The 19,208-nt window shown below is 37.9% G+C and overlaps 1 protein-coding gene across 1 annotated transcript in view; it reads right to left on the bottom strand.

Moving 5' to 3' along the window:
• Positions 1-7,875: 7,875 nt before the first annotated feature.
• LOC113069324 (E3 ubiquitin-protein ligase NEURL1-like) overlaps positions 7,876-19,208 on the bottom strand; it is a 29,508-nt gene continuing 18,175 nt past the window's right edge. Inside the window, exons 4-6 of the mRNA XM_026242325.1 lie at positions 12,457-13,152; positions 8,447-8,596; positions 7,876-8,361 (exon numbers count right to left, since the gene is read on the bottom strand). Of these exons, the coding sequence (XP_026098110.1) occupies positions 8,120-8,361; positions 8,447-8,596; positions 12,457-13,152 (1,088 nt within the window). The 3' untranslated portion in view covers positions 7,876-8,119. The remainder of the gene's footprint in view (positions 8,362-8,446; positions 8,597-12,456; positions 13,153-19,208) is intronic.

Raw genomic sequence — 19,208 nt, 5'->3', positions numbered from 1 at the left:
CCAGCACACCACCCACAGTGTGAGGAGTACAAGCGTGATGTGAAATCACATTACCCAAGTGCTCGGTTAATTACAGATGCTTGAGAAGAGCGCCGTGAATACAAATGTCACACTGATTGTGGATGTCGAGCTGCCGGGGGCTCGGATCAGATGCTGAGATAGATTGATCGTGTCTTTAATGGCTCACAGCATGTCGAGATGTATTAACATCTTCAGAGGAATCATTTGAGCTTCCTGCGTCAGCGAATGGCTTGATTTACTGAGGCGTCTAAATGTCGTGTTGGTGTACAACAAAAGTTGTACGAATGTATGTGATCGACTGCATCGGATGTCATTTACAGGGCTTTGAAAACTAGTTTTGAGTTTTAAGCCTGGAAAACTCATGGATGAAAACATTTAGTTGGAGAAATGATTGATTGGTGGAAAATCATGGCAATTAATTTGTCAAAAGATACAGGAAGTACCCTGTGATTGGTTATATTTGAGACATTTTATCAATAATTTGACTAATGTTTCATGTGACCTTACCTGGATTTTAAGAACGTTGGCCTGTTTATGCATGGATTACGGTGGAGAGAGTTGTATGTGTGCTAGCTGTGATGTATGAAGTGCTTGAAAGGAGTTTGGTAGGTTTTATTTATCTTTTTCTGTGTTAATTAGCATTTTTGATCAGATGCGTCTGTGTTTGGTGTGAGGCGGCAGGGTGTCTTTATGTGTTCACTTTGATGTGGATACAAGTTGCCAAAAAGGGAACATGCTGCCAACGGTCTAATCTCTTACTGTTTTCTGTCCCTGTCTCTGCTCGGCTGTCTGCACTATGTACCATTCTTCTCCCCCTTAATTAACAGTCACGAAAAACAGCACGTGGGTCCAGTGGACATCTTGCTTACAAGAATGTTTTGATGAGCGTCACATTGAATTTTACATTAATTGAGGTTTGCGTTCATCACGCAACCAACTCAACAGACTGCTTATAAGGGTTCTTGTTCATTTATTTTTTCTAAATATGATCTGTATAGCATGTATTCTTGGACAGTATTTGGACTATTTAAAAAAAAAAAAGTACTCAAAGTACTCCTCAAGTGATTTTTCAAACAAAGTTGAATTCTCAGACAGGAAGTGAAGATGCCTACAATAAATAATAATGTTTATAATGTATCAAATAACAATGTTTCTCTGTTATGGTCCATTGGATTTAAGGAATGTTTGGTTAGATATTTGCAAAAACCTCTTGTCATAAGATATACAAGTGTACTCTTGGACATACTGAGAAAAGGCCTTGCATTGATATTATTCAGCGCGCAGCCAAATCTACATTTTGTATGCATTTCTTTTAAAGATCTAAAGGTCTACAGCTTCAGCATTTTTTTACTTTGCGTTTTGTTTTTGTACCTTCTTATGTTTACTGTACATTGTATCTTGCATTGTCCTAAAGGAAAACCCAATAAAATGTATCCTCCTTGTTCTTATATCTCACGGTCATGCTTTGGTCTACATTTGGCAAAGAACATTCATCTTTCATAGATTTATATGCAGAGATTTAGGAGTCAGGTGTTAGACAGTCAAGGATTTAGGGATCATGTCTCTACACACCATTTGTCTTTTTCATTTGAAAGTGACAGAGCAATGATAATTCACAAAAAGCAAAAAATAAAAATAAAAAATCAAGTATTATACGGAATAGCATATTAACATAGGCCTACTACTTTTACTATTTCTGCAGTATGTAGTATGTATACTTTACACACAATATGCACATTTCTGATGGCATGGCATGGATTACCATTATTTGAAAAACTGTTAAAATAAGTACAATGTCTTGAGTACAATATCCCGTAGTGCAGTGCTACAACGACTCTTTCCTTTTCCAATATGAAGTACTGGAGCAAAATTACAGTGATTGTTATCCTTTTGTTTTGACTTATTTTAATTGGACTGCCAAAATGTCTGGATAAAATTTTAATTAAAAACACTAAATAACCATATTAATTTCTAAAACGATAAAACAGCACTCACATATGTGATGAGGCCATGTAACAATGATTTAGGATAGGATAGTATTGACTAAAGGTTATGCTCAGCTAGCATAAAGGCTAGCATGCTAATCTAACTCTTGTTATTGCTGCAGTAAATATATATAGGCTACTTAGCTTTGTATGCATATAGTACTTTTGGATTAATGCAGGAAATAAGCTGAATGACTAACAAATGTTTACTATTCTTTGAAGTTTTGATCATCATGATAACGCAACTAATTTTGAAGCCTATACAATCGGCAGATGTAAAAAGCTAAACATATGCGATAAACTAACCATGGTTGCATAACTTATTAGCTTTTACTATGCTTCCAGCAAATATTTTAGTCTTTATTCCAAGAACATTTCCCCTGAAAGTTTAAGTTAGAATAGTTTGCAAGAGCGCAGAAATAAACTGACAGCAGACTGGAGCGTAGATGAGTCTTTTCGTTCGGTCATGTCCCCGAAACATCAGTCACATAGCCAACTGTATTATTTTTTACCAGATTATTTTAAGTTTTAAAAACACAAGGTAGCATATATTACAGGTGCATTTTATGTAGTAGAATAAAGTAAGAATGAAAATATCTTAAGTGATTATATCAGTCAGTCACCAAACACCTGTCCAAAAAAACCCCCACAGAATTAAGGCCTGAACCGCACATGCTAAAATGCTAACTGGTTTTCTATGTTTTGGGCCTAGAAATTTTCCTTTCAGCACTTTATGATCTTTTCCCAGGGAAAGCAAGAATAAAATGTACCTTGAATGCAGTGTAAGCATCTGCCAGATGCACCAATTTAGGCCTAAATGCAAATTAATTTATTAATAGATTAATTAATTTCGTTTCAATAAGTAGGCAGTTAATTGACGTCCATTCCATTTTCCGCAGAAAAAGACGCCCGTTTAACACGCCAAACCCCATTGGTTCTCGCCTTTCACGTGACCGATCTAGACGCGCCATATTTGAATAGAAGGAAATATATAGCCTACATATTCAGTTGTTTAACTAATAACTTCCGTCAGTATTCCAGTCCTTATACAGTATACAGTAGCTATACTGTATAAGTACTCATATATCTACTCACTACACAAAACTACTGGATGATATTCTGAAGACCAACGACTCGAGGATGAGTAATTTTTTTTCCTCAGGTGATTTTATTACTTTTATTTTATAACAGGAATAATAAGTATTTGATCTCTGCACAATTGTTCGATGAATACGTTTACATTTATTCATTTAGCAAACGCTTTTATCCAAAGCGACTTACAAATGAGAACAGTGAAGTCAATCAAAAACAACAAAAGAGCAATGATATATAACTGCTATAACAAGTCTCAGTTAGCTTAACACAGTACACGTAGCATGGGATTTTAAATAATGTAATAAATAAAAAGAAAACTGATAGAATAGAAAAAGAATAAAGCAAGTGTTAGAGGTCTTATACACACACACACACAATTGCATTATAAATGAAATTATATATTTTTCCACTAGGGGGCAGCCTTAAACAGGCTTGAACCAACATGTCAAATGACTAAGTCTAGATGGAAATAGTGTGTTCACAGTGGGTTGTCGCCCTAGTTGGTCTCAGAACTATGAGGGGAGATCTTCATCCTCCTCCTCTCCAGAGCTCCAGAGCACAGCATCAAAGACACCTTTCATCCTTCATCTGCACACCTCTGATCTCAGGCATGTCAAGTGCTCCTGTTAATCCACCTTCAATGTATGATTTAGGGTCAGGTTGCCATCACGGTTCATACTGTATATTTCCAGACTTAGTTTTGAATTGATTCTTGGTCAGATGCTGTGAGTTATAGATCACTGAGGTGCAGCTGAATTGTGGGTATTGTGTTACAGAGGTGTAAAATGAAACTCTCTTGAAGCACAGTTGTGTCATAAATATTTAAATTTGAACAAAGAAGGCACAGAATAGACACCGCTTGCTGAAACGCATCTGCAAAGTTTATTGACAGTCATTTTTGACTCAGACAAAACAAAGCTTCATAAACTGATCACAGACTTTAAGAAGAAAACAAATCTGAACATGGGTTTGAGTCAAAAACTGAATGCCACAATAAGTTGAGACATTTCTCGTGACTAAATCACTATCGACCTCATGGACTCTATGAATCAATGATTCAATTAACACAGCCCTTGAATGAACCCTGGGAAAGAGGAATCATACCTTTTTGATTCAATATTAGTTTGGTCCCACTGTTCACCAATGGGTAATGAGTGAACGAAACACACAACAATTACTAGGATAAAGAAAAGCAGTTCCAATCATTTTTTAAAACAAGTATATATAATAAGATAAAAAAAGCTTCTGTTCTTGTCACCATTGAAAAAATATTCAGATTTTATCAACACTGAAATTGAGATTATTTAAGGTAGGGGTGATCATTTATGCAATCCCTGATCCCATTTGTGGTTATTTCATAAAACATAATTTTTTTTTTTTTTTTTTCCTGAAACAAAATTATTGGCCAGTGTGCGAATATGGCTGTTTTCGTTCGGCCTATATCTAGAGCTTTGTTTAAAAATAATTCCAAAACAGGAAAGCTAAATAAGGTTAATAACATTTACCACAGAATCTGCAACACACTTCAGATTCAACACTTCGTACTCTACACGCGGCACATAAATGAAGTACATTACAGGGTCGACAACAATCAAAGTAAATCCAACTGTGGTGCGTCGATAAGGACTGAAGGTCTTCAGAAAAACAAGGTGGAGTAGTGAGAATGTAAAATAAACGATCCCATTCTATAGCAATTTCATTAGAAGCATTTAAAATAAGAAAAATGTGGGGTAAGAATAGTACACTTATTCAAACGGGATTCATTTCTTTTTTTTTTCACATATCAACAGAAAGATGATGTCAAAAACTGGTAAAATTCAAGACAGTCAAATTTGAAAAAGTGACAGAAACACAGAGATCGCCCTTATATTACACCCTAAATTGTGCAAAATACAAAACGGGGGTGAAAAGAAAAATTAATTTGGGGGAATATTGATTCTTTTAAAGTGACGAACATTTATTTTGGAAATAATTGCCTTTTTTTTATGAAAAAATGTGCTGTTTTTCAAAAGGTGTTTAAAGGTTTGTAAAGTTTTTTTTTTTTAAATCTTTAAAACGAACGCTCTCAATAGAAATATCGGGCCTTTAGGACATTTCCAGAACTTCAGTAAGATTACACCATAAATAGACACCTCTACGTTGCCATTGAAATCAAAAACACCTGATATCAAAGGGAGTGTACATAATCTTTATATCATCTTGCTCCCAACAAAAAGATGGTTATGATTGTTTACTGCGAAGCCCCTGATTGGTTTACTGCTCACAGCTTGTTGGGTACAAGAAAGCCAGCACAAAATTCAAGAAATACACTTTCATATAAACCATAGAGGACTGACAAGCAAATTATACAATCGTAATTTCGGTCCAATAATTCAAAGAGGATAAATAATAATAATAATACAAACAAAGCGCTATAGCAACACCTCAGATACAGCTATGCTAATAGGTTCTTCTAATTAACATAAATTAACATTCAAAAGTGAATCACCACTTCAAACAATAGAGTAAAACTGTTAACAGAATATCCTGTCAAGACTGACAGGACATTTCATCGATACGGTGTTAACAATGCCTGAAGGAGAGCTGGCTAATACTAATAGCAGCATGAATTTAAGCGCCAGTCATCACGATTGCTTTACACAAGCTAACTGGCTAGTTATGAACAATATTAGCCCGCAGTCCATTGTAGTTCACTGATATTACTCTGGAGCTGCTCTAACATCCACACGCACACAGATGCACATCGTTGTGTACTCTTTTGCTTATTTGCCATAAATAGTAAAATGGGATCTGGAGTTCTAAAAAAATATTGATTAATGATTGTGTGGGATATTGAAGTGACATTTATAGTGGATCTAGAACCAAAAAAAATCAAACCTGTTCCTGCTGTCTGCTGACCTGAATGCAAATGATCCATCACACCAAGATCTGACCTCACCAATCTCGTTAAAACATGGTCATGTCATATTTCAAGATTGTTTTTATTTATTACAAAGACAATGAAAAAAGACACAAATGCACAATTGAGCATATTTCCCACACATTCTTTGCTTTCAATTTTTTGGGTGATTTTCATTATAGATTGTCATAATTGTATCTGCTTAAATTAAAGGTACTACACATACTCTATATACAAACAATAAATAAAAGTTTGGCTATATACCATTATTATTATTTTTCACTGTGCAGACTATGCACCGCATTTTAATTAATTATTATTTTTTTTTATTAAGAGGGGATATTTGCTTAATTGTCGTGAATACTGTAAATGCAAATGTTAAATATTTCATTGTCTTGAAATCAAAATGCAATTTACTATTTCTTTCTTTAGATATTTGAGGTGAAATATGACAGACATATCCTTGACAGGTTTCATGACATTTATATGCATTTCACCTCTACAATATAAAACTGAATTAACTTCATCAATCTCTCAGCGAGATAAGGGATGTACTGTAGTTCACCTTTCAGTGGCCATTGGTACAGCAGCAAGACTTTCTATGCCTTAATTGTCCTTAAATTACCTTTAGAAGCTGTTTGGATGCAGTTGTAAAGCTTCAAGAGAAGTCTGCTGTCAAATGCTGCTTTTAACATGAATTTGGCTTTGGGGGTGTCAAAAAGAAATCGATCATCTTTTTGACCCTGCTTTTTTCAGTCTCAAAGCCAGCAGGAACACTGAGCCCAAAACATATTCCGTTGTAATCAATTTGCTATTTCATCAGTGGCCTGTGCTTGCTATTATCCCCATACACACTATTTTTGGCCTACAGAAACTGTTTGCAGTTGGGGGCTGGGGAAAATATGGATTAACCGGGCAAATCAAATATCCTCTCACCACAATTGACTCTTTCACTGGTAAATGCTTCAGGGCTGTTTTCCTTCTTCCTAGATTTTGCTCTCCATGGCAACATTGCAATTGCTTTTGCAGAAAACCCAGAGAGTGCATGTTCCAATCGAGAACAAGTTCACAGTAAATCAAGGTTTGATTAGGCCAACATGTTTTAGGGTCGTGAGATGAGGTGCTCTATTTAACCACAGCTCTCTGTGGCGATTACATTGGATCAATTAAGATATCCAATATTAATGTTATTTAAATGAGTTGTTATATAACTGAATATATGTGTATCTGCCACATGACTCATTGGTTAATCATGCCTGTGTATTGTTTTAACAAATTATATCTCTTTAATTCCACCACAATGTCCGGCTTGTTGAACGCACGCATAAGCAAAATTATAGCGGATCATTAGCTGACTTCACCTGCTACCTACCGAAGCTTCATATTACATTACGAAACACATGATCAAATAGTCATCAATACACAAAGACCTCCAGATCAACTCACTTTATAGCATGTAATATGGGCAAGCTGTCAGTTACACAACTAGCATGAAATGATGAGGTATGAAAAGCACTGTACCTTTAAATCTGTCTTTCTGCCTCTGTCTCAGCCCCGCACAGACAAAAATTGTGAAACACTGAGACGTTTTTTTATTAATTTCAATGGTGAAAGTGCCTTAGCTGGTTTGACTAGAGAAGACAGCAGAAGGAAAAAATAATCGACTGTAACACCCCCTATTGAATATGATTCCAGCTTTAAAGGATATGCAGCTATGCTATGAATGAGTCTATTATGGCTCACGGAGAAGGTAGAAGAAATGGGAGATGTGGAGCCTTGAATATCTCCTTTGCCACCTGAAATGTCCTGAATTTGATGAGATACTGTCTTAAGATTTTTGTCTTATGTCAGTTGAAAAGCCAGATGCTTCTAAAAAGCAGCAATATCACTGGTTACCATAGCAACAGAGACTTGAGCATGAAATACAAAGACCTTAGTGAATGGATGCCTGAGCCTTGAAGGTTCAAGGGTTCAAAAGTCATCGCCATGGGAAAGGAGACCCATGCAGTGCCAGAGTGAGTCCCTGAACTGTGACACCAACCCTCTCTTGAAACAGAGATCTATTAGAGATCCTTAATGGCCCTTATGAGACTTGGGTTTGGGGGTGAGGGGGGCCCCCCTAAGTGCTCCGGTAGGTCTTTATAATGTCTTTGATAGCTCTCCTACAGATAGGACAGCTAGCGTTGGCCATTTTTTTGAGGCGGAGGCCACAGGTGTAGCAGAGACACATGTGTCCGCAGGCGTAGATGACCGTGTCCACTGTGTTTTCATAGCAGATAGAACACTCGTCCTGCCATGAGCCTGAGGCAGATGGGAAAGTAGGAGATTTGGGGAGACTGATGGGCGAGTTGGGTGTGGTTCCTGTCACAGGAAAAAAAAAAGTGTTACCATTCACTCATTTATGATTGGAGCAGTTATGAAATACAGTGTATGTAAACATACAGACCATCAGTAGAGCTGCAGAAGGCAGCAGAACAGCCACGTTCATTGAGAATGGGCTCTGGGCTTCCACCGCACAGGCCTGAGGGCGAGAGGGGCGAGGCAGAGGGCGAGCCAGGGCTGGATGGATCACGAGCATCACCCAAGAAAGTGGAGCCTGAAAATGCACATAAACCGGCAGAGATTTTTAATGTGATTCAGTTCTACTGGGGCAAACTTTTGACTGTGATTGTAATGGCAAAAACATTTCAATGCAACCCTGTACTTTTAACATCTGTGCTGAGTCTCAGATATTGTGTAAAGCCAATTCCCTTTTTATATATATATGTAGATTAGATGGTCAGGGAACACTGAGAATGACATTTAAAAAATACCATTCAAGGAGCTTTAGTTTATATCTGAAGTTGTTATTGTAACTGTATCACCCTCTTTACAGAAATACATAGAACATAATGTATAATGGCACAGGTGCTGCATTTATGAATGTTATGGGGGTGTTTGTTTCACTAATTTCAGTGTATTGTTCTGGCTTCAGAAGGATGGCTGCTTAGGATGGAATCTGAATCTGACACCTTTAAAGACTATGATGGCCTGTGATTAATAAACAGATCTGACACCCAGGCAACAATGGGGAAGCCACCTTGCATTAACCAGCATTTTAACAGCAGACCAAATCCATTTGGAGCACTTATTGACTTATTTACTGGACGGCAAATAAATTCTGCCTACTGATTGGTTGCTCATATATCTACAATTATTGAAAAAAAAAATCAGTTTTGAACTAAATAGCACTTATATATAAGGAAAAATGTTGATAAAGACTGTTTTGATTATTTGATTTAATATGGTGTATATGATCAATTATTGGAGGGGTGGGGTGTGTTCAAGTTAATATAATTGCAATCATTAGGGAAGTCACTAATTGGAATTTGAATCGGAACTGGACTCATTGCTAACAATTTCCACCCTTAATAAGGGCCATGGTAAGATTTCTGGGCCTTTTAATGTAGTCTGTAGAGCTGAGACTGAATTAAATTGAACTGACCTCATTTCTAGTTTACTGGATCTTCTGATATATGTGTGCGTATATGAGAGTGAGAATTGGCTGAACTGAAACTAACCTGACCTAAAACCCATGAATACATGATCCTCTGAGGTTAGTCTGTAGTCTGTATGTGTGTGTGTAGTGTGCATTTACTCTAGATGAGGTCTATGGCAATATTAGATGGAAATCAGTGGGATTCCCCAAGGTCTTGTTTTAGGTCCATCAGTGGTTTGATCTTTTGTTAAAATTTGCTTACAGTATGTTAGTCCTATAGCGTGATCCTTTATTAAGATCGAGACAGGTTGAGGGGTTATATATGGGGTGGGGTCCACTGAGCATGATCCTTTGTGAGTCTGACATGCCATTCCACCTTCTTGTCATTCCACACACAGACATATCATAAATCCCTTCTCTAGGTCTCAGCAACTGGCCCTGGATCACAAGAGCCAGACCTCTTCAAGAGCATCTCTACTAGATTAACAGGCACACATATACAGCTGTCTCTCTCTAACCTCCACTCGTAGAGGGAGTGACTTCAAAAAACCTATTAGAGAAAGTCAGGCTTCCATAAAGCCTTTTGTCATGTGCAAAATGAGCACTATGCGCAAACATAGCAGAAAGGCTTTTCTGTATTTGGAATACCAAAGGGGTATTGACTACACCAGCTTGCAAGGTATAAACAGTCACATTGTGCATATGTCAAATAATTCTGTTTATGCTTAAGTAAAGGTGTGAGATGCATATGTCTTCACATATGTCCAACATCAGGGGTCTCGAATTGAAATTGCTGGTGGCTACTAGGTGCAATGCACTGCATTTAGCGTCTAAGCGATTTGGTACATACAACTGAATAGTGCTTACAGTAAGTAAATGTCACATTTATTTTCTTTCAAATATTCACACTAATTGAACAAGTGAACATTGACACTAATTTCAGAACAAGTATATTTCATAAGTACAGTCTCTGTCTTTACACCAATCATGTAGTCTCTGTACCATCACTGTTAGCTCTTACTGACGTCATGGGGGGAAAAACATACGTTTAGTAATCAATTACTGTAGCTAGCACCTGCAATACACTACTTAATATTGCTTAATTATCACCATTTCCCTAGAACCAAAACCTAAAGCCTAAGCTTACATAAAACTTAATTCTTTTGCAAGCTCTGGTATTTCTTTCAGGTTTTCTCATTTGTCATGTCTTTATTGTACATTCCCTCTCCCGTTACTGTTGAATGAGCACAATGAGACCATTTTCTAACAAGTAAATTGTTATTACAATGACATTTTGAACCTTGAATCTTGAAAGAACAAAAACATTATGCTAAGAGGGGAAATAGGAATAAGAAATAGAGAGAAGAGATGTAAACGAGAGAAATGTTCTCAAATGAACTGTGAATCGCCCACACTCCTCTTCACTTTCTCATTTCCTTTCCTTCACCGCATGCTAATGAGATGGGGTGAGTGCGTTGGTGGAGGGAGGGGAATGTGCTTCCAGTGACACAGACATCTTGGAGAGTGTATACAGCTAACAGAGGTCAAGAGACCACCCACACAAACTCCTGTTATACTTCCTGTTTTTAGCTGTGTAGGTTTTTGTGTGCACATACTTTGTTGAGTTCAAATTTTATTGGGAGCGTGTCAGTCGCAGGTGCGTGGGTGAGACCTGAAGCACTGTCTGGTGTTCTGAAAGGTTACTGGAGTGTGCCTGTTTTGGTGGTATCAACAAAATTCAAGTGATTAAAATCAATTGAACAAAGTTTTGAAATTAATCTGTAGATATCAAAAATAGCAACAGCACAGGTTTGTAAAGTTCTTTACATACTTTGTATATCTTTTGTGGCGAAAGTGGCAAAAATGTTAAACTGGGTTTTAGAATGAGGAAGCTGTTACAACTCAGGAATACAAAACTCTACAGGTTTCATAAGAGTCCTGGCCAGACGACATGCACATACCAATTTTCAGCTACAGTAATGGTGCCACCTTTTAGCAACAGGAAATGGCATCTTTTAGACTGTTATGCATACCCTGAAACATTAAAATATGCCATCAAGTCCCAAACATGCTATAAACATGGTAAACCATGCTTGAAACACTTAGCTAAGTGTTAAAGCATGCCACCAATGCCATAAATCCAGAAGCTTTTGTAACTACTGTTGTCAGCCGGTACTGAAATTTAAAAACTTCTAACATTTGAGTGCTGTTGAGTGGATTTTTAAACACCACTGATTGGCCAAAGTGTCAACAGATATGACTGTGACTGGCTACAATGATCATTGTGTCATGCTTTTCACTGCTCACACAAAAGCACACGGGAGCATATGAAAACAGGTGTTTGTCAGTGGATCTGTCTATGTGCAGATATATTATGGATCCACTGATAGACGTGGATTTCAAACACTCCCATGTGCTTCTGCATGAGTACTCGGTGAAGAGCATGAAGTAATTATCATAGTAAACAATTACAGTCATATCGGTTGAGTGCGTGAATACAATGGCCAATTTTGGGTGTTCAAGAATTTGCTCAACAGTGCTCAAATGTTAATAGGTTTTTAAAATTTTAGTGCCAACTGGTACCGAAGTCTGTACTTTTGACAAAACTAGTTGTAACTCAAAGACGCAATGTCCAATCTGCCCCAAAGTCAGTCCTGGCCTGAACACATTTAAAGGCCAATAATCAGTTACTGTATACTCTTTACGCCACCTTCTGGAAGCAGGAAGTGTGACACATGTAAATGACTGACACATAACTCCTTGATTTACCCATGTTCCACACTTTAACAAGCTGAATACACCAGAGTTCTAGTGCAACAAAATTCCTACAAGGAGTCTCTAGTTCGGTAACTTATTGCACTACTGGGCCTTCATGACAGCTTTCAGATGATACATTTTTAATGTGAACTGTTCCTTGTTTTGAACTAAACTGCTAGTGTAAAAACACCCAAAGTGAACTATAGATTTGGCATGCTTACCTAGAATCCTTAGCTGTGTGATAGCACCATGCAGTCCAAAGAACATCCAGAGTGGTCGAGAGTTGTCCACACACACCTGCATACCCACATTGTTGCCATTATGACTCAGAACGACTTCCCCTTCCTGTGTGACCAGGAAACCCAGGATATCGCCACTCTGCAAAGCAGTTGGCACCCTGCACACAGCCCAAAATTCTTTACGGTCCACCAGCGCCTCAGGATTGTAAGGGAGGTCACTAGGGCGAAGCACTGCTGGGTCACATGACGTCACACCATATGAGAGAGACCCAGATCGAGCAGGGCTGGACTTAATGACTTTAATGAAGATGGTTTCGCCAATTCGCAGTGGGCGATCTGTGAAGACCAGCGTGCGTTCTTCACGGTTATTTTCGGATCGGGTCACGGTCTGTTCGTTAAGGGTTTTGATGTGGGCACCTCGGAGCTGGTGGAAACGTAGGTCACATTCCAAGGTGTGAGGAAGCAGTGATGACTGCTGGGAGTTCATGGAATTTTGAGGAATGGGACAGGCGACGGGGGCAGGGGGGAGCCGAAGTCTGGTATCATCTTGTTGCAGGTTAAGATCGCAAAGACTGACGGACAGGCGGGAGGTGTCTGCTTCACGTCGTAACGAGGTGGATCCACGTACTGTGGTGAAGGATCGTGGGCGGAGAAGATCAGGAGGGACGACTTCACTGTCTGTGGGACAGAGGCGGGATATGCAGTTAGCTATCAGATTAGCATTTTGTATTACACAGTATGATTTTATTCAGTGGTTGATCTTAGATAATTGACAACTATTGGGTGGTTAATCAGCCCTACAGATTTATATGTTTACCATTAATTATGCAATGCTGGAAAAAAAGATTTTTGCAGAGGCCCCGTAGCGGGCCCTGGCTCAACTGTTTTAGAGGGTTCCCTGTTGTATAAACCAGCAATAAAACTAGCATGGCAGCTTGTTTTAGCTGGTCATAAGCTGGTTTAAGATGGTCATGTGCTGGTCCTAAGCAGCCAACTCCTGCTCAAGACCAGCTTAAACCAGCTCATGACCAACTAAGGACCATCTTAAACCAGCTTCCATGCTTCAAAACATACCTAACGAGCATATGTTTTTTTTTTTTTTCTGTTGTTGTTGGTTTTTCAGGCATTTGTAAACTAGCAAATCTAGACCAGCTTAACATCAGCTTGACCAGGCTGTGAGAAAAACTAGACCACTTTATGATGGTTTTTTTTCAATGCTATTTGTTTTTTCAGAAGCATAGAGATACAAGTCTTTTTTGACCACTACCAAGAACTTACATGCTACAGAGGCTATTATTTAAACAAACATAAAAAAAAAACTAATTCAGAAATCTACTTACTGAAGTCCTACTTACTGTTCACATCTGGATCAGTACATTACGCAAACAATAAAAGTGAGTTCAAGACAGCTAGCATACATGTAACGCATTACTATTTCACATAAGAGCTAAAGTTGTTTCCAAAGTGGCTGCCAGGGAGTGTCTCTTTACATTCTTTACCATAATACCCATTACTCATTGGCTGCCATGTATAGAACTTTATAGTAATGTAATAGTAGACTAGCATAGTACTATAAGCACAACATTCCCACTTCTCCTCGCCCATCTGCCAAAAATAGTGCAAAATATGAATGAAATGCTGCGCTAGCGAAGTGTTTTGTGGACACCAAATTTAATACCCCTCTCCTAGTAGCCTAAAATAGCGTATTACAGTAGTTTAGAGGTAGGCTAGCTTATTTTATCGTAGCTCAGCACTCAAACAAGCTGAAGACTGTCGTTCCTCCTTTTGTAACTGATAGCCCCACTGGAGTGTGCCCTGTATTTAGACCTCATCTGTGCATTCAAAGACAGTCAGACCCCAGACAAAAATATTAGCACTAAAAGTAGCCTGCCAATGCTAATTAGCTTGTTAAAATTAGCTGGTCCTCCTAAGAGTAACACCACTGTTATTTTTTAAAGAGAAGGAGAATACCAGTAAAATGGATTTTGCATGCTTAGCTTAAACATCTGCATCAGATATTTTATATATACATAAAAACAAAGTTTTCTAACTGCAAAAAAAATTCACATATTTAAATATAGAGTGACTCTACAGAAGATAAGTTGCTTGGAGAATGGATGGATGGATATTTAATATTTTTATATCGACCCTGTGCAATATTTGTTTACAAAGTTTATTGTGAATAAATGACTCTGATATACGTATGCTAATGCAAAGCAACTCACAGTGTTGGTTTAAAAAAAAGGAAACATTATGCTAAGAAAAAAAGGAAATGACCAGAAGATAAAAAAGAAGGCGGAGGTCAAGAAGTGTGATAGATGGAGATAAAAGGAAAGTGAGAGGTTTTACCTCCAGAGGGCCTCTCTCTCCTTCTGCCTCTCTTTCTCTTCCTGTGTCTGTCTCTATATATCGACAATGACCTGCAGAGCCTGTTGATTAGCTCTCGTCTCAGATAAACCCTCTTAGACCCATTACAGTATGTGTGAGTGGCTCAGCAAACAACAGCGAAAGAGAAAAAGCAGTTCTCCAAACCCTCTATATTTAGTTCTATAAGGACATAACTCATTTCAACCAGGATGAAGGACTCAAGATGGTATGCTTAGAGATTAATCCCTAAAATACAAGGCGAACAGGTCAGCAAATGACTTATTCCCTAATAATACGCAAAGCTACTATGCAAACAGAATGAAGTAATATCTGTGACACAACTGTTTTTCTTTCTATCCTTCAGAACAAGAGTCAACAAAGGATTAGAATTAGGATTACACTTATCACTGAAGCATTGAAGTACTTGCATAGTACAGCAAGTACAAACAAAAAAGGTTAAGAGAAGAACAACATTTTGGATATGTAAGTATGGCTGCTAAAACTTTCTTAACCCTATTTGTGTGAGGTCTTGAACAAGTTTGAGCTTGAATGCATGTGCATGTATCACAACAGATACTGTAGATTTCCATTGGTAAAGCTTTGCAATTAGGTTAACTTTATTAAAACGATGTGCTCTACTTTTACAGTGTTTATTAACTGAGGTAATTATCTGATATAACTAAATATGAAATGTTAGGATGTTAAAAATTTATTTGTATATGTAGAAATGCATATATAAATATATACTCTGAAAGTTATTTTTGTAAAGTGTTGCCTCTCCATTTTCTGCTCCTCCTACTTTTGATCGCAATGTCTAGTTCGGATATTTGGATATATACATCTTCAATTTGGCAGCACTCTGAATGCCTTCATCGGCTCTCATGACTTTCAGATCTAGCTGAGATAAATTAATGTAAGTACATAGTATTTGATTTGCATACAAAACCCCTGCCTGCTGCAAAGGTGATCTGAACTGCAAATCAGTGTCCAAACATAAGTACTTAATTTTTTCTTATTGATACTTTAAAAACAGTTTTCTAAGAGCTTCAAAATGTCTTGTGTGGCAGTCTGTGATAATTAGCAAATATGAAACACTCATAAGGAGAGCGTGGGAATGGCCCGAGGGCACTAACTCTAAGACAACTACAAAATGATTAAAGGTGTGATGAAAATCAATTTAAACTTGTTACTGTCATTTCTGGGCGATAAAGAAAAAAAGTCACAGGAGATAATGAAGACATAATAGGAGCAGCATTATATTCCACCAAAAATTCTAGTTGCAATTTTAAAAACAAATATCTTTCTGGTGGCGTCTGAGAATTAAAAAAGAATTAATTCGCCCAGTAACTAAATAAACTATATAAAGGATTTACTTTTCTTTATGTCGATCCAAACCAACTTCCTTCCTTCCAAAGAGATGCGTTTTGAAGAATGTTCACACTGCTTTTTATCATTTAACCAAAGTATACGATCATGTAATGTCAAGTTCCTTGCCTTCAGCCATAGCTTTCAAATTGTATTGTTAATTGCACATATTCAAACTTGCCACAAAAAGGTATTGGTGTTGATGATAGGCTTTTAAGTTGCCTTTTTTGTTTTCAATCCACGCCCAGCTTATCCATTGTTTATCCATTATTAATAGACAGCTTCAAAGTGGTTCCCAATCCTGATCCTGGATTACCCCCAACTCTGCACATTTTGTATGTCTCCTTAATAAAACACAGCCGATTCGACTCATTTGTAATGATTTAAAGATCGTAAAATGTTGTGTCAGATGAGAGATACATCCAAAATGTGAACCGTTGAGCTCCAGGACAGCATGGACATTCATCAAAACATCTTGAATAGTGTTTGGGATCAACATGAGAATTATGACAGAATTTTCTTTTTGGATGAACTGACAGAGTTAATATGGACACATAGCTGAACCCACCCAGTTGGATTGGGCAGAGAAGCAGGTAATGACATCACCACAGGACATCTGGCTGGAGTGTGTCTCTTAGATCAGGCTCATTACAGTAAAGCCATGCTGTAAATCGGATTAATCTAGGCTTCAGTGTCCCATACAGCCCTAGACCTGAAGGCACTGACGCAAGCCTTCTTCTAGTTCTCTGGATAAATCACATAACAGAAAAAAGGAAGTGGATAAGGACACAAATGGTTGACAAGGCATGAGATAGAAGAATGTGAGCAAAACATTTACTGGATGCTTTTGGATGGATGCTATCTATCTATTCCTATGTATCTCTCTCCTATTTCATCTCATCCCTGTCTCATCATGTTTTTCTCCATAGCCATTCTCAATCTTGATGGAATCATACTATAGTGGGATCTGGATTCTGTCTGATAACCGCCGAAATAACACTTCTGATGTGCAAAATGGACACTTTCAGACCGCAATAAATTGATATAATCAGTTCTACAGTGACAACGTCTACATTTACACAGTCATTGTTTGGGATGGATATTCATATTTGCTAATATATGACTTGAATTGTTCCGCTCGTACAATAGCTTACAGAAGTTGTATGAATATTGTCAGGATGAATAAATAAACAAAGCCAAACCCTTTTCAGTTCTCATGATTTTCAGTTCTCATCAAAGATGACATTTACACAGGGTTTTTTATAGTTTTTAGTATTTTAAATTGGTCTGTTTAGATTAGTCTTTTAAATTATGGCCAAAAAATGGTTTTGGAGTAATGGAAATTTGTTTTAGTATATTGTTTTATTTTTAATTTTTAGTTCCGTTAACAAAAATATTTTGATTTAGCGAACAGACAATTAGTATCAAATAATGACAGTTTGCAGAAACATATAACAGTCTATAGGATGCTGAGTACTTGAGCCTAGTGGTCAATGTGGTTTTTATATAGCTTAGACACAATTTGTCTTTATCAATCATGACAGGACATCTGATAAAGCTGACTTAAATCTGTCTGCTTTGACCATTCGTCAACAGACTCTTAAAAAATGCGTTAGAACGCCTGAAGGTTTGCTTAGGGTTTCTGGTTGATTTTGTCCATTTTGGCAAACGAGTGAATGCTAATTACTCAATGGATTCGCTGGGCCACTCGGAGAGAGCACGCTGCACGCTTGGAGTGGAAAGCTTAAAGGAAAGGAGACGGGAAAAACCAAGGGAGGGGCAAAGACAAGAGAGCGTTCATGCCAAGATGTCTGTGACCGGTGGCAGCTGCTGCCCCTCTAATTGCCCTGCACCTGCTTCGCTGCCAATCCTCACATTTCCTTTGTCTTATTGGCAGCTTTCACACAAGTCCCGGCTATTCTGCAATATGACTGGCTGAGACCAGATTCTAATCTCTTTGAAAGTATAAATCTCTATAAAAAAAGAAGACATGAATCCAGGCTTGCGCATTAATGCCCCACTTTAGTGATGGGACACAGCTGCACTGACCAAAGCCAAACACCCATTTTGATTGTCCTTTTTTTTAGCACCAGACTCCAGCACCTGTTGGGCTAAACACAAAAGGCAGTGGAAAATAAGCAGATGAGGTTTCTGATAAACAAAAGCGGCCCTCGGTTCTGTCAGAAAGAGCCTGGATGGGAACGAAATGCCCAAAAATGGAAGTGCACGTTCTTTGCTTTTGTTTCACTTTGAGGCACTGTACAAGGTTGTTGTTACTGATTTTTCATTTCACCTTTTTGCCGTTTCATCTACTACTATACAAGCCATTATATGTCTCTTTTTGTGTATGTAATTTTTCCATTTTAATGAAAGCAAAGTTTTAGTTCTGTCTTACAAAGCTCAAGATTGAATCCCAGTTTGTCAGACGTCCAATGTGGACAAAAAAACTGGGAAGAGAGAATGGGGCCCGCAGGGCAGTGTGATGCTGATGCATATGGTACATGTAAGTGTGTGTTTCTGTGTGTTTGAGTGAAACAGTAGGGGGAGACAGAAAAGGTTTCAGTGCAGCCTGTTGGCTCTATGCCATGCTTGGCTGTTGAGTCTCTTTGTTTGGAATAATGGCCACACAGGCAACACGTGGACCCATTGACAAATGATCTCTGGGTCACAAACCTCCTTCCCTGAGGTCATTTCTCACTTTCTCTTTCTGAAACACACATGTACACAGCCAAGTACACTCGGAAAGCCACAAAAGACCCTCTGTGTGGAAAATATCCAAATTTTAGTCAAGCCAACTTTGGTTTCTTTCCCTTATGTCAAGGATGAAGTCGATACGAAATCCAAATGGACCCATTTTACTTTTATAATACATGTTCTTGGTCTTATTGTTTATGATTCATTGGTGAATCTAATTCTGTAGAAATACTTGATAATATTTGATCCCTTTTTTTTGGGATCTTGGAAATCAAACTAACCACTTCAAGCCACAAAAAATAAAAAGA

The sequence above is a fragment of the Carassius auratus genome, unplaced genomic scaffold (assembly GCF_003368295.1).
Source record: "Carassius auratus strain Wakin unplaced genomic scaffold, ASM336829v1 scaf_tig00001402, whole genome shotgun sequence".
NCBI lineage: Eukaryota > Metazoa > Chordata > Actinopteri > Cypriniformes > Cyprinidae > Carassius > Carassius auratus.
The sequence above is the reverse complement of the archived record's forward strand: the minus strand, read 5'-3'. Positions and strand labels throughout refer to the sequence as shown.